This window comes from Tachysurus fulvidraco, chromosome 2 (genome assembly GCF_022655615.1).
Source record: "Tachysurus fulvidraco isolate hzauxx_2018 chromosome 2, HZAU_PFXX_2.0, whole genome shotgun sequence".
Lineage (NCBI taxonomy): Eukaryota > Metazoa > Chordata > Actinopteri > Siluriformes > Bagridae > Tachysurus > Tachysurus fulvidraco.
The window spans coordinates 31,679,761-31,694,603 of record NC_062519.1 but is presented as its reverse complement, the minus strand read 5'-3'; the positions used below and the strand labels follow the sequence as shown (position 1 = coordinate 31,694,603).

Sequence of the window (14,843 nt, the reverse complement as noted above, 5' to 3'; positions counted from 1 at the left end):
TTAATTTGCTAAATATTTGGTAAATTTGGTAAATATTTTGATAGCTTTATTTGAATGCATTTTAGCAGTGTTCCCAGGATAGACTCCGGTTTCCGAAGATGAATGAATGAATGAAGTTTTTTCATATGATATTTTTAATTTTTATTTTTCACTTCTGTGACCTTAGTAACATATCTGCTTGGGTCTGTTCAGAGTTTTATTCAGCAGATGAGCAAAATCCAGCTATACAAATTTATGATGTACACAAAGCAACAGCAAATGATAATATACAGAATTCTAGAATCAAATAAACAGGAGTAGGTTATATTAAACTTTAAACTGTCTGTGTGTTGATGAAATGCAGTAAGCACCTCAAATTGTCCACCACAAGCTCACCAACCTTAAACTAACTAAGCTAACATAAACATAATCTGCTTATGGTGAGGTAATGTTTCACATTATTAGGTTTTCATGAGTCGGATTCTCTCTCTCTCTCTCTCTCTCTCTCTCTCTCTCTCTCTCTCTCTCTCTCTCTCTCTCACACACACACACACACACACACACAGCGTAAATCACTACAAATCACTACAAATCACTACAAGACAATTTAAACAGTTACTTCCTTGTCGTTACTGAGAACAAACATTCCAATCTGAAGAAGAATGTAAATCTCCGTTAAATATTATTTTAAAATACTCAGTACATTAGTGAAAAAGTAAAGCATAAAAAAAGATTTAAAATAAATAATGTTTAGTACATAATTAAAAACTAGTAGTGTTCCTGTGTTCTGATTCGTTAGAAAAGGGGATGATAGTCATACAAATGCATTTAATTAAAAAAAGGTCACCTCTGTTAACCACTGATAATTTCAATCCTCAATCCTCATAAATATTCACATGATTGACTTTACATTACTGAATGACTCCACCTTTATAATTTGATATGCATGAAGAATTAAATAGGAACGGTTTCCTTTAAAAAAAACTTTTTAAGTTTATCCCACAAATATCCCCACATGGACCAGTTAGCTTGAAGATCTTATTCAGTAAATATCAGGCACTTGGGAATAATCTCGGTTCCAGTAAGCCGTGGAGAAGAGCCAGTCTTGAGAGTTGGTATGAGGGTTTGGACCCTGATGAAACCACCTACTCGAAAAAACAAGAGAGAACAGACAAGTGTCACAATTTGTACACACACTCCATAGTTTATAAATCTTTAGAATAAAGTAAATGGAGTGTAAATGGTTTTGTAAACCTGAACAAAAAATCCAACAAGATTTAACACATGCATGTAAGTAAATGTTAATCACATATACAGTGCAAAGACTTAATCAGCAAAGAAGTAATCAGTGATATAAGTGGAATAACACACTGCCATGGATAATTTTTATATAACATCGGTTATAAAGTGTGTTTATTCAGAAATGCTGTGATGTGGTAATCCATCAACAAGCAAAAGCTAAAGAAAAATAAGCATGCAGTACGCAGGGCAAACCTGGGGCCAGAGATTCTAATCAGCACAGTCGAGCCACAGAACAGATAGAGGCAGGTAAAAATAAAAGCAGACAAGTGTTATACAGTACAGTTAATGCGGAAATAAAGAAGCATCTAGTTAATAAGACGAAGCTGTATAACACAAAGAACTCATATAAATGTTTTGCTTAATTAAAGTGCTTTTTTTTTTCAAAATTTTTCTATATAATAAATACAATGATCAAACTGCAGCTTCAGATTTCAACTCGAAAAGTATAGTCGAATTCTGTAATCTGATTGGTCAGAAGGTGCGCTGACTGTTGTGCACCTGAAAATCAATGATAATATGTTCTCATTTCTATAATAACAGCTCATTCATACAATGTAAATAAACTAAGACTGATAATAAGCAGATGTTTTAAAAAATGCATTGATTTTAAAAAGATAAGTTTCTCTCAGGATTACAATAAATTAACATTTATTAGTTTCATACAAAATTAGTGAAAATTTTGCAATATATGAAAAAATAAACAATTACAAATTCTGACTTCTCAGTTTTCTTATGTTAGTTACAGGACTGTAGTGACTAAAGTGTGTGATACTGCACTGGGCTAATATTTAGTGCATAGTGCATCAGTGTGACACGTGTTGTCTGTGTATTCACAGTTGTACTGGAAGAAAGCAAGTGAAGGAAAATCTCACACACCTTGTCTTCCAGTCCTCATCTGACTTGGACCGGTTCTTGCGTGCTGCTCTCTGTTTTTCCTCCAGCCTCTTTTTCTCTTCACTAGCCAAGTCTAAGAGCATGAGACAGAAGGTCAATGGTAAAAATTAAGCTCCTGAACAAAAGTATAGGATCTATTTTTAGATTTATTTTTTTTTTAAATCAGGTGACATGAACTGCTAATTACAGAATAATATAAAATATAATGTACTATAAAATATAATCAAAGTTTATATATATATATATATATAAAATACATTGTATAAATATAATACTAATAGTAATGATTATTCTATGAATAATCTAATATATAATAAAAATGGTTATGATCATGTCATTGTTTTCTAGATGATAAACTATATAACAAACATTATTCAATTATATTTTATTAGCATTATATGATATATTATAAAATTATACCATATTATAATAATGAAATAGAGTAAAGGCAAAAGAAAAGAAATAAAAAGAAAGGGTTAATGATGGCATTCTGAATTTCAAGCAAACATACACGGGAAGCCAAACATTACCAATGTCTCCATTTTCCATGGCGCGGATGTCGGGTCTCAGTCTGCAGTCAGTTTTGGGAATTACAGCTTCAATCTCTTCATGTAGCTCATTTAGCTGCATGGCAAAGGACGTGAAGTTGTACATCTACAGCAGAAGTAAGAAAGAAACACACATGTTTTTGTCAGATTAAGTGAGTATCCAGACTGTAAGAACCCGATGAAGTATGGAAGTGTTTGTGTATGTGTACTGTATGTGTGTGCGTGTGTGAGAGTGAGTGAGTGAGTGAGTGAGAGAGAGACCTGGGCAGAGTTTGCTGGTCGTGGTGTGATTTTCCAGAGTAACTGGCTGCCTGGAATCTCCTCCAGAGAGTCGCTGCCTGGTTGCTGTCTTTCTTCAGATTCAGCACTGGACCCCTGAGTAACACAGCAAGACAGAGACATTAATTTGGCCATTTGGACCTATTTTCCTGAATATCAACTCTAATTCAGCTCACTCCATTTCAATTCAGAAGGCAGCTTTCTGAGGCTTCAGGTCTATGGTCTATGGTTTTTAATAAAGTGAGTAGTCTTGGAGAAGGCACGGCTAATTTAATGAATGACTGTGCACCTGTTTGTGATTAATGCTTTGTATATGCTGGTTTCAGTGAGATGATAAAAAGCTGAATTCCAGAAAGAAAGCTGTGCAGAGAGTGTAATCATTTAAACTTTTGCTCCTTTTGTTTTCTGGGTTTGAAAGACCCATGCTGAAACGCATGACAGGAAAGACAAAGCTTTCAAGTCAGTGTTATTTGAGGAATACTGACACTACATGTAGGGAAACGGTGGCTTAGTGGTTAGCACGTTCACCTCACACCTCCAGGGTTGGGGGTTCGATAACCGCCTCCGCCTTGTGTGTGTGGAGTTTGCATGTTCTCCCTCGGGGGTTTCCTCCAGGTACTCCAGTTTCCTCCCCCGGTCCAAAGACATGCATGGTAGGTTGATTGGCATCTCAGGAAAATTGTCCATAGTGTGTGATTGCATGAGTGAATGAGAGTGTGTGTGCCCTGCGATGGGTTGGCACTCCGTCCAGCGTGTATCCTGCATTGATGCCCTATGACGCCTGAGATAGGCACAGGCTCTTCGTGACCCGAGGTAGTTCGGATAAACGGTAGAAAATGAATGAATGAATGAATGAATGAATGAATGAATGAATGAATGAATGACACTCCATGTACCTCCTGAAGTGTTTTATACATCTTAAATCACAATTTGACAACAACAGAAAGTTCCATTTTATTAATGAGCAACACATTGTGCTTTTTTGCAATATATATAAGTAAAGTTTTTGAACGTCCTTGAAACAAGTTACGTCTTGTCTCTCTTACATTATAGCAGCTATAAAAAAAAATCATTCCTTTAACAGCTTCTCTTTTTTTCCTCCCTCAATTTGAACACTGTGAAAGTTGTTACTATATAAAATAATGCTAAGGAAAAAACACAGAACACAAGACACATTTGTCTTGACTACTTGAGAAAAACAGCCAAGTAAGAAGAAGAAAAGAAGAGCACACCTCTTTACTGCTTTTCTTCTCTGTGACCTTATCGCTCTTCTTGTGAGCCTCAAACTTTGCTGGATCCACTGCGTACATGCACTCCGTCCACTTCCCATATAAAACGCACACTTTCTTTTTGCTGCAAATGAATAACATTCCATAACACGTGGTCCATATCATGTTCATAACATATGGCATGTTATGAAATTAGTAAAGTCTTTAAGGAAAATTCTAAAAAACCTTTTGTCAAGAATGTAGCCCTCGACTTTGTGCAGCTCTTTTCCAAAAAGACCACAAGGTTTGAAGCTTAGACAGCACTTCTCTCCAGTTCTGGTAGAAAAACAGAGCAGAGGATTTGGAGCATGCACTTTACTGTTCTGTCAGTATCACTGTAATAAATATATCCTGTGAATGACACCACAGGCATCTTAAACCCTAAATATGGCAAGAAAGATTATGTCATAATTTAAGTCATAATTTAGGAGCTATTTGGCATAGAAACGTATTTTCTATTGTTAATCACAAAATAAATCACAATAAATAACAGGACTTTGTTATTATTCTGTGCAGATTATATATTTGGTATTTTTACTAATTCACTATTAAGTTCTCAGGCAGTTAATTTGGATGATCAACATCAGAACTTGTTTTGCATTGTTAATAATTGAACTCAATACTGCACTAGTCACATTACCAACTTATTAGTGTGAAAATCAGCGATTGAGAAGGATATATGAAAAGAGCTTACAATTAAACCTAGAGTATCAAACTATTCTACAAAAGGCTTTTAAGACTTCTAAAGGCTACAGCTGTCTTTACTTGTTATGTAGCCTTCTTTATTTTTAAAAAAGAACTATGAAGGGGATTTGACACTCTAATCTATCATCTCATTTAATTACACAGGCAATGACAATTTCACATTATTACAAAAAAAATGAAGGTTAGGTTTGGATAAAGAACCTGGTAAAAGTTGTAGAACAGAGTACACCACTTTGAAAAAACGGTCACGTGCAGTAATCCATAACGAATCAAGTAAATACGCTCTTAGCACTTAGAGAGCCAGGCAAGGCCATGCTTTGCATAAACTGTTTTTATAAAAATGTATGTGACTTCCAGGCAGCTAATAAACAATGCTAACACTGCTCTGGAAGACACAGAGCTCACAATGAACTCTACAAATCACTGTACATCTTCAAGGTAGAGCTATGTGTACTTGGAGAATAATTACACTACACCTACTTAACTGCTAAAGACCTAATCTTGACTAATTTTGGGCTTCTCTTGCCTAATGAACCCATAAAGGTTCCTTTGTGTGAATAAATGAATAATGTCCTCAAGTGATTGGCCGGGTGATTCCATGGTCACTTACCTGTGGTTGATCACCTCCACATTACCGTACTGTTCAATCCACAGCTGCCCCACAATGATGTTGTGAACGCAGCATGTCGGGTTTGTCCACGTGTACGCCTCATTATATCTGAAAACAGTAAATTCATCATCAGGCTTACTTTAACACATTTTTACAGAACTCAAATAAACATGTTTTTTTTTTTTTTTTAATCTCTGTCACGTTTCACATTTGTTCAACATCTATATGTTCCAAATCTTTGAATGCTCTTGTTTCTCGATACGTTATTTTCTTATTTCCCAAGTGTAATCTTTGTTCTATGGTAACTCACACAATTCATTCATTCACTAAATCCTTTGCCCATTTCTATCATGTGTTTATGGCAGGAACCGATGTCTCCTACGGAGCAGAATCAGACCCAAATGCAGGGATAACAAAAGGGAGTTTATTAAAAAAAATAACAAAAACTACCAATACAAGCCAAAAGAAATAACAGAACACGAAACAGAAACCAGGAGACAGGACAACACACAAAAACAAGGACTCGGCAAACAACACACACAAGACAACCAGAATAAGTAGGGGGAACACTCAGTGAGACACAACAAAGATTTGTGCAGAGATGGGAATGGATTAAGGATTGTGCGGGGCAAACACATGTGTGCACAAAACAAAAACACAGACACATGATTCAAGACATAAACAAAGCCTGCCTGAAGTCCACAACGTTCATGATGGTTTGTTACAGTCATCAAATTTGGTTTGTATTCACACTGTTTTTGAGGGGTGTCAGTCATTTTGCCTCATAGGTTTCTGAGAGAAACAATTATTTTAAAAAAAATTCCTCTAGAAAAATTCCTTACTCTGGAAAGTAAGTCAAGGTATGTCATTTGTAATAATGTGAAACAACTATATGATAATTTCATGTGGTTTTTATACATTCTGTTGATGAGTGCTAACATTTTTAGCATTGGCCATACAAACAGAACCATATGTTTTAAACATTTACAGAAGCAGCCTGCAGTGTTTTTGTCACAGTCAGAGTAAAGCTGTAACTTCTTAGTTTTCAACAACTTCAGGACAGAAGAGTTACACTTTGCGGTCTCACAATAACATGAGAAGAAGCTGCATTTGTTTTTGTCTATGAATGAAAAAGAAATAGAATTATAAAACTAACTACAAATAGATAAAAAGTATGGGGTGTTGTTGCTTCATAAATTAAAAAAACATGTAATCATCAGAAATTGCTGGAAGACAGTAATCAGCTAGGGTCAAGAGGGACGCCTTACGATATTGTAGTGTATTATTCTCTTATTAAAGGGCAGCTCATTATGTTTTTACAGCAGTAACTGTGTATGTAAGATGTACAACGTATGATGCTGACGACGTGTGTGTAGTCTTACTTGGGTAGCTCCAGAGTCATGATGCCTTTTGGTTCAGCCTCTACACTTTTACCCCAGAACTTCAGCTTGGGGTAGATGGACCCATGGAAAACAAAATCCGTCTGCAGGCCCTCAGCATGGAAAGCACTTACTGGAGGATGGTGACTCACCTGCTCCGAGATCACCCGGAAACCCAGATCCTCTCTGAGGAAAAAAAAGTGGGACTTTCTAATTGGCAATTGTTCCTGAGGCTAGTAACCGTTAATTATAAACGACAATGGCTTTGGAAAATATTCAGACCCCTTTAGTATGTGCACACTGATCCATATTATAGATTTTATTATAAAATTAATTAAATTAACCAGAAACAATGAAACAATACTGTGTTTAATGATGTCATGGCTTGAATATGGCCATTGCTGGTGTCTTTTCCATATACCTGACGAGCTCATAGGTTTCCCCGAGCAGGGGGTTAAAGGGTTTCCCTGTCCTCTCCCACTGAGATGCCACTGCAGACACTGTGAATGCTGCTACACACTGACACACACATACACACACCTTCCTGTATAAAGCACAATGCATGTTATTTTACTGTATAGTTAGTACATTAACCATTATTTAGTCAATAAGTATAGAAATTAAACATTCATACTTTTCATGATGGATGAAAATACATAATAAAACTAAAATGAAAGAAACTCACATCACATTTGTGTTAGTCATTCATTTAAAAAAATTATTTTGTACAATTTTGTATATCTCTAACTATGGCTACTGCTTTTGTGTGCAATTATATAAAATGTTCATGCTGTTTTAGTGATTTCTACGGTGGCCGAGAAGTGCAAAACACATTAACAAATCTGAAAACACAACAACAATTCAGACAACCCGAAAGAGGTTGGTATAGTTTGTGATTGGAACACGTACCGATCATTGGACAAGACACCTGTCACTCAAGGTATACATGAAGTTCAACAGTCTGCCACAGGGAAAAGTTGGAATGGATGAATGGAATGGATTACTGTGGATTAATTCTGTTATTTTCTTATATTTAAACGGAGAACTTTACACATTACACATAAGATTCCATACATGTATATCTTGAGTGACAGGTGTCTCGTCCGATGATCGGTAAATTTCCATTCACAAACGATACCTACCGTTTCCTGGTTGTCTGAATTGTCGTTGTGTTTTCAGACTTGTTAATGTGTTTTCAGATTTGTTAATGTGATTTGTACTTCTCGGCCACCGTAGATTTCCCTATCATGTACTTGCATAAGAATTCATGAACAGAAATTGTCAATGGACAACAATGATCTACCTCTAATAAAAAACACCCATTACACTATAATAACTGGATTTTACCGTTTATACTTGTGTGTTTACCTTCATTCTCTCGATGGAGTCAGTGGAGTCGTTAGCCTGCTGAATGAGATAAGTGTGCTCCATGTACTCTGTGAGTCTCTGTAAGAAGCTGAGCGGCTCGTTGAAAATGACTGGCATGGTTATTTTAGACAGCTCCTAAAGAGGCAGAGACAATGTTAAGGTTTGTGTTGAGATTATGGCATGATTACCAAACAAGACTTAAATCCCTTTAACATCTTTGAACAAGTCCTTTAGAAATTACTTTGCTGGAAACCATTACAGGTTTTATTAATGGGAGCATTTTGTTCTTCTTCTTCTTGTTGTTGTTGTTAGCAAGGCAAAAAGAAAAAAATTTCAACCTGAACTTAGTGCTTAATAAGGACCTGAAATGTGCAAAAAAAGAGAAGGAAAAAACTGGAACAGTGGTGAAAACTAAAACCAAAAAAAGTCCAACTGTTAATGAAAATATGGTAAACAACAATATTTAGAAAATGGTCTGAAATCGAAAGGATTCCTATTTGTTTCTTCAGTTGTCTGGACTATAATAAATGAATCTGATGTGACTGGAAAGGGACAAAATTTTCGGCGAAAATGTGTCAAAAGTCATTCGAAACACTTCAAATACATCTAATAACCAAACTCGCCCTGTAACTGTCCTGCCAGGGTTTGTTGTATTTAAAATTATGGATGATAAAACGAGATTTTTACCATTCCAATGCATTTTCTCAGTATGCTCCAAATGCTGCAGTTGTTTCTGGAAAACATGGGAGCTGGCAAACTTGTCCTAAAAAAACATACATGTAATTGGATGTTATTATCGATATTTGACTCTGTGCTAATAAAATTCATTAAAAGGGACGTGTCTGGATATATATTTGGTTTTAGAAAATAATATAAAATAATATAAAAGGTAACTGATCACTGGCGTGAAAAACAAGTATGTATAAAAAATAACTATTAATAACAAAATGGCTATTAGAATGATATACTGTATATTTCTAAATGAATTTAGGTAGAAGAAATATTCTTTTCATATAACACAGCCAAAGACATCTTGTCCTTGTATCAAGTAGTCTGTTCATGTCTAAATCTGTTTTCACAGAATAACTGAGAAGTTCAAATTACTAGCCGTTACGTTTGGCCACTTCATCAATCTTTAACAGTTTCAATGTGAGCTCCTCCTCCGACGCACACCATTTAAATTATTTATTTCAACACATGACCAAAACAAACACAGTACAGGGGACATGATGATAAAAAGTTCCAGTTAAACAAAATTTTATTTTAAATATTCCATTAGCATAGGAATGGTAATAGTATAATAGTTATTAGTGAGGAATTTGGGGCTCATACCTGGAGTTTTCTTTTTCTGCCATTTTTCCTCATTGCTCACCTGTGTTTTCTGCCTTTATTGGATTTGGCTTCTTCATCCTCCTCCTCTTCATCTCCATGCCAATCCTCTTGGGACATCCTCCCTCCAGTAAGACAACCGGCCACACTAGAATAGAGCTCTGACCTTTCCTCGTCCCCTTCCACGAACGAGCAACTCAACTCTAGACAGCTATGCGAATGCTCCGAGTCAGACTCTACAGAACACACACACACACACACACACACACACACACACACACACACACACACACACACACACACACACACACACACACACACACACACACACACACACACACACACACACACACACACACACAGGACATGCTAAGAAGCTACAGTACCTGATGAAACCAGAGTAGGGGATCGGGTGGCTTTTAAAGGAGCAGAAACGTTTAGAAGAACTAAACTGCATGCAAAACACATACAACTACAGATAATATTTATTCATTCACTGAAAAAAGTTGTTTCAAACATATTGCTTTAAGTGCTTATTGGTTTAGTGAAGCCACACATGTACTTCCGAAAATCTGAAAAAGCAGTCGAGTGTCCTACTGCACTGCATCATTAATGAAAGCAGAAACAGGAAATGGTTGCTGTTCCCAAAGTTCTGGTGCAGTATTCAGAGCATGCAGTGAACTCTAATTATTGGGGCCCCCTCAAAAAAAAAAGAGCACAATTACATGTATAACATGTACCTGTGTTGCTGATATTATGACCTTAAACATACAGTCAAATCTCCTAGAAATGTGTGAAACACAGCGATGCAATGTCACTAACAAGCGGTACTTTACACCAATACAACATTTGTTTGACTGTATATTTGTAATCACACCCCCAGTGTCACCCATATGAGGATGGGTTCCCCTTTGAGTCCGGTTCCTCTCAAGGTTTTTCCTTTACCAATTTATGGGAGTTTTTCCTTGCCACTGCTGCCTGAGTCACCTCAGACTTGCTCATAGGGGATGGATGGATGGATGGATGGATGGATGGATGGATGGATGGATACATACATACATACATACATACATACATAAATACATACATACTGAACTATAAACTGTATATCTTGAATTTTTACATATTAATTCTCTATATTTCTCTTTATGTTTACCTTCTGTTCTATGTTTATGTTCTGTAAAGCTGCTTTGAGACAAAGCCCATTGTAAAAAGCGCTGTACAAATAAACTTGAATTGAATTGAATAGAATATTTAAAAATTTTCTTAATTCTCTGCAAATCTATGACACTAAAGCCACAAATACAAATGATAGGCATAAGTGATAACCGGGACCAATCCTGTGGCATGTGTGAGCTCAGCTTTCTTAAGTTTCATACTCACAGCTTTATCTCCTACTAGTCCGATTAGCTCCCATAAAATTGAGAAATCCTGTCATATAAAACATAAACTGGCAGAAGCAAAATAAATAATTTATGCTAATTATCCAGGGACTTAGAGGATTTACAAGAGCTACCTTTTCTCTCCATACTACGCCTAACTTAACAAGTTTAAAGTTGTAAAATTAAAAAATAAAAGTATGTTTCCTTATGATGATGAATGCTAAAGGGATTGTACATGTATGCAACCCTATATTTGTATTCCACAGACTTTGTTGAAGAATATCAAACAAGCCTCTGGACTCATGCCTCTGTATAAGCCTCGTCTCCACCTCTTCCCTGCACTGGCTGAAGATGGATTTTTTTAATTATTCTCTTGAAGGATGCAAGTACTTTTGGATATAACACTATAAAACTTATAAGAAAATGACAGCTTTAAAAATAATGAAGGAGCACTAACGGGAAAGCGCATCATAGAAGTCGTCCTCGCTGAGAACGGCACTGCGGGGAGACGAGCCTCCAACCACAGACTGCTCTAGCTCATGATGCTCTGTAGCCAAAGTCTGCAGAGCCTCCGAGAGGATCTTGTTCTTCTCCACTTCCTGCTCCAGTTTCAAGCTGCGTGCCTACACACACAAGCACACACACATATGTATATTAGGGAGGGAGGGAGGGAGGGAGAGAGAGAGAGCTCTTAAAATTCTATTATATAATGTTTTTGTTTTTTGGACTTTTTTGAGAAGTGTGTTGATTTCCCTGTTCATAGTAATCACACCTGCTATAAAATAATGAAATTTAGAAATTTTTTACTCCCTATAATACTTTCTGCATTCCTGAACTGAAATGTATTTTATGCAGGTTTCACCCCTAAGGTCTAGATTTCTCAAATTTAAAGCATTTGAAGATTTTCCACTAACGTATAACACGTCAAGCTATCTAAATCTATAGCTTAGCCTGCAAGTGAAAATAGTTTATAACATGGAATGCTGTTCTCACTATTTACCAGCATCATCTACAAACACTCCTAAATAAAAAAACATTTGTTGCTTTTAAACGTGAACTACATCGCCATCACTTCTCTGATCTCACTGATCGGTGTTCACACTAACAACTGCACTGAAATAATCACTGATTTATTCACAAACTTCTTCTTTCTTAAACTTTTGTGCGTTGTCTGTACAGAGTGTGTAAGCAAGGTTCTCTAGTTTTTTTGTGATGACTTGATGGAGTGAAAACATCCCTGATATAATGGATGGATCACAAATTCTAAACTGAACTGATTAAGCCTGATTACTACAGATTATTCCCTCACAGTTGTAGGTTTTCTACAACTTTTTGCAGACTGACTCTTTCTATCACCGTGTTTGTTAGTCATGACCTTCGCCCATAGACACCAATGGAGTTTAGCAAGGAACCAACATAAAAATATATATAGTTATGTTTGTCATTTTGGCTTTCCAGGATTTAGCCTCAGCAAAATCGGACGTTTTTCCGGCTGAATGACACTAGAGTAAAAATCTAAGCATTCTAAGTCTAATAAAACTGGCTCTATGACTATAATAATATTTTGGGTAAATATTAAGAGAACATTTTTAATACAGTCTAGAAATAAGACAAGCAATGATTAAGTTCCTGAATGATCTGATAGAACAAAAGCGGATTCTCACGTTCAAGTATGCTCAATTGGAAACACGATCCTTTGGGTATCATGTAACTGGTGGCCCTTTGCAAAACATGCACTGACAGACCTGATAGACTTCTGGTGTCTCTTACACACAGGGTAATACAAGGACAAGGTCGCAAACATCAGTCACCTCCAGCACACATGTAAGATAATTGTTTTCCTTTAAGAGCCATATCTCACCGAACAACCTTATATTTAATGAGATACTGTTTGAGTTGCCACTTTTTCTAATACACCTGCAACATGTCCAAAAAAACAATAGCTCACAATTTAATATTTACATTAAATAATTTGTAATAAATGCTACATTTTAATTTCATTTTATTTATTTAACTATTTTTTTATTTTTTTATTTATTTATTTATTTATCTATCATTAGATTATACTATTAGATTATATTTAAAATATATGCATGTATATTATGAACAAAATATTTAACATTTAAATGCTGAAAATTACAATAACATCTAAACAATATATTGTAAATGAAATAATTAAGGTAATAAAATATATAAATATATAATAATATTATAGAAATGTTTGATTAACAATTAGTCATCTCTTCAGGGATGATCCTACTGCAGTTCCCAGGAGACAAGCCAAAAAGTGTAAAAAGAATAAAGAAATAAATGAATGGAAAGGTATGTTATTGGTATCAATAAAAAGACACATTTATAATGATGGGTGAGGCACCATTCTCACTGCTATATCATATTTTGCAGAAAGGGTATGAAGCATAAGCTCACACCTACACTCTCCTTCTGATTTGCTATTATTTTTATGTCGTTTTGACCTGAAGCTGTATCATGAAACCTGGAGCCAATTAACACCCAGAACAAAATTTTCCTTTGTTAGTGACCCAATTGTGGTCAAATTGAGCTACATTCATTTCCGAGCCTTTCTTCTTGTGGATGAGTGTGATTGATAGATAGATAGATAGATAGATAGATAGATAGATAGATAGATAGATAGATAGATAGATAGATAGATAGATAGATAGATAGATAGATAGATAGATAGATAGATAGATAGATAGATAGATAGATAGATAGATAGATAGATAGATAGATAGATAGATAGATAGATAGATAGATAGATAGATAGATAGATAATGATTTCCCCCCACTTAAGATTTGTGACTTCCCAGTTAAATCCCTTTCACTTTCAGTATGTATAAAAATTCAAGGCAAATGAATATTTATGCAAAGCATTTTTTACTTTCAACAGTGGAAAGAACCTTGGGAGCAAAGTGTCCATCAATTGTTCCTTTCAAACTCAACTGCCTTGAAGTTTTGATCACTTCTATTTGGAGCAGCCCTGATAATGGGATCTTTGCCATTGCTGAAGTTTGTTATACTAAATTCCTTAGGTGCGCAGTTAAAACAGGTATGATTATTACTGATTCATTTTCATCACTTAAATACATTATGTTGCTCCATACCCCCTCCTGTTTGGAGAACAAGTCCAGACACTGACGGAGACTCGAACAGGTCTCACTAGACGCCTCACACACCTCTCTGAGCTTCTGTAGCATTGCCACTGGGAAGCCTGCACAAATACAACACACACAATAATAATCAAAAACTTTACGCTGTCGTAAGAATATTTATTATAACCCGAAAGGAAATACCTTTGTGGTAGGAGATATAATAAGTATAATAATGATTATTATTAGGATCTGTCTTATTAAGAGCTGTCTCTACAACCTTTTAGTTAATATTTAAAAGATATATGAATGCAGCTGTTCTTACCTTCACTGAGTGCATCCTCTTTCACCATAGAGAGGAGGGACAACACCTCAGACTCCAACTTCCCATGACACGCCTCAGCCAACTGTAAACAGCAGTGACAGAAAATGAAACCAGAGATTTTGGTAAAGAATTTGAAGACAGTGTCAGATACAATAACAACCATGTTACCATAACAAAATGAGGCAGGTCCAAGGTTTTGGACTACTCTGAACTATCTACTGATTATGTTCTGATAGATATTCTTTATTTATGATATGTGATGAGTTTATGAGATTAGTGATCACTACTCGTGGGAACGTGGATAAAAGCAGTGAATATTTATCAGTATAGCTTTCAGCAGTGTTTTTTTTTATATATATTTCAAGCCA

General features: G+C 35.7%; 1 protein-coding gene across 3 annotated transcripts in view; it reads right to left on the bottom strand.

Annotated features, from left to right (window-relative positions):
- Positions 1–126: 126 nt before the first annotated feature.
- Positions 127–14,843, bottom strand: part of osbpl1a (oxysterol binding protein-like 1A) — a 24,194-nt gene continuing 9,477 nt past the window's right edge. For 2 of the 3 annotated variants that reach the window (XM_027158862.2, XM_027158878.2), the window contains exons 14-29: positions 14,476–14,557; positions 14,166–14,272; positions 11,501–11,666; positions 9,705–9,897; positions 9,020–9,095; positions 8,333–8,467; positions 7,386–7,483; positions 6,968–7,150; positions 5,586–5,693; positions 4,457–4,546; positions 4,235–4,355; positions 2,985–3,098; positions 2,706–2,829; positions 2,158–2,248; positions 1,474–1,488; positions 127–1,124 (exon numbers count right to left, since the gene is read on the bottom strand). In XM_027158862.2, coding sequence (XP_027014663.1) covers positions 1,022–1,124; positions 1,474–1,488; positions 2,158–2,248; positions 2,706–2,829; positions 2,985–3,098; positions 4,235–4,355; positions 4,457–4,546; positions 5,586–5,693; positions 6,968–7,150; positions 7,386–7,483; positions 8,333–8,467; positions 9,020–9,095; positions 9,705–9,897; positions 11,501–11,666; positions 14,166–14,272; positions 14,476–14,557 — 1,806 coding nt within the window. In that variant the 3' untranslated portion in view covers positions 127–1,021. The remainder of the gene's footprint in view (positions 1,125–1,473; positions 1,489–2,157; positions 2,249–2,705; positions 2,830–2,984; positions 3,099–4,234; positions 4,356–4,456; positions 4,547–5,585; positions 5,694–6,967; positions 7,151–7,385; positions 7,484–8,332; positions 8,468–9,019; positions 9,096–9,704; positions 9,898–11,500; positions 11,667–14,165; positions 14,273–14,475; positions 14,558–14,843) is intronic. The other variant, XM_027158871.2, reaches the window with a different exon arrangement.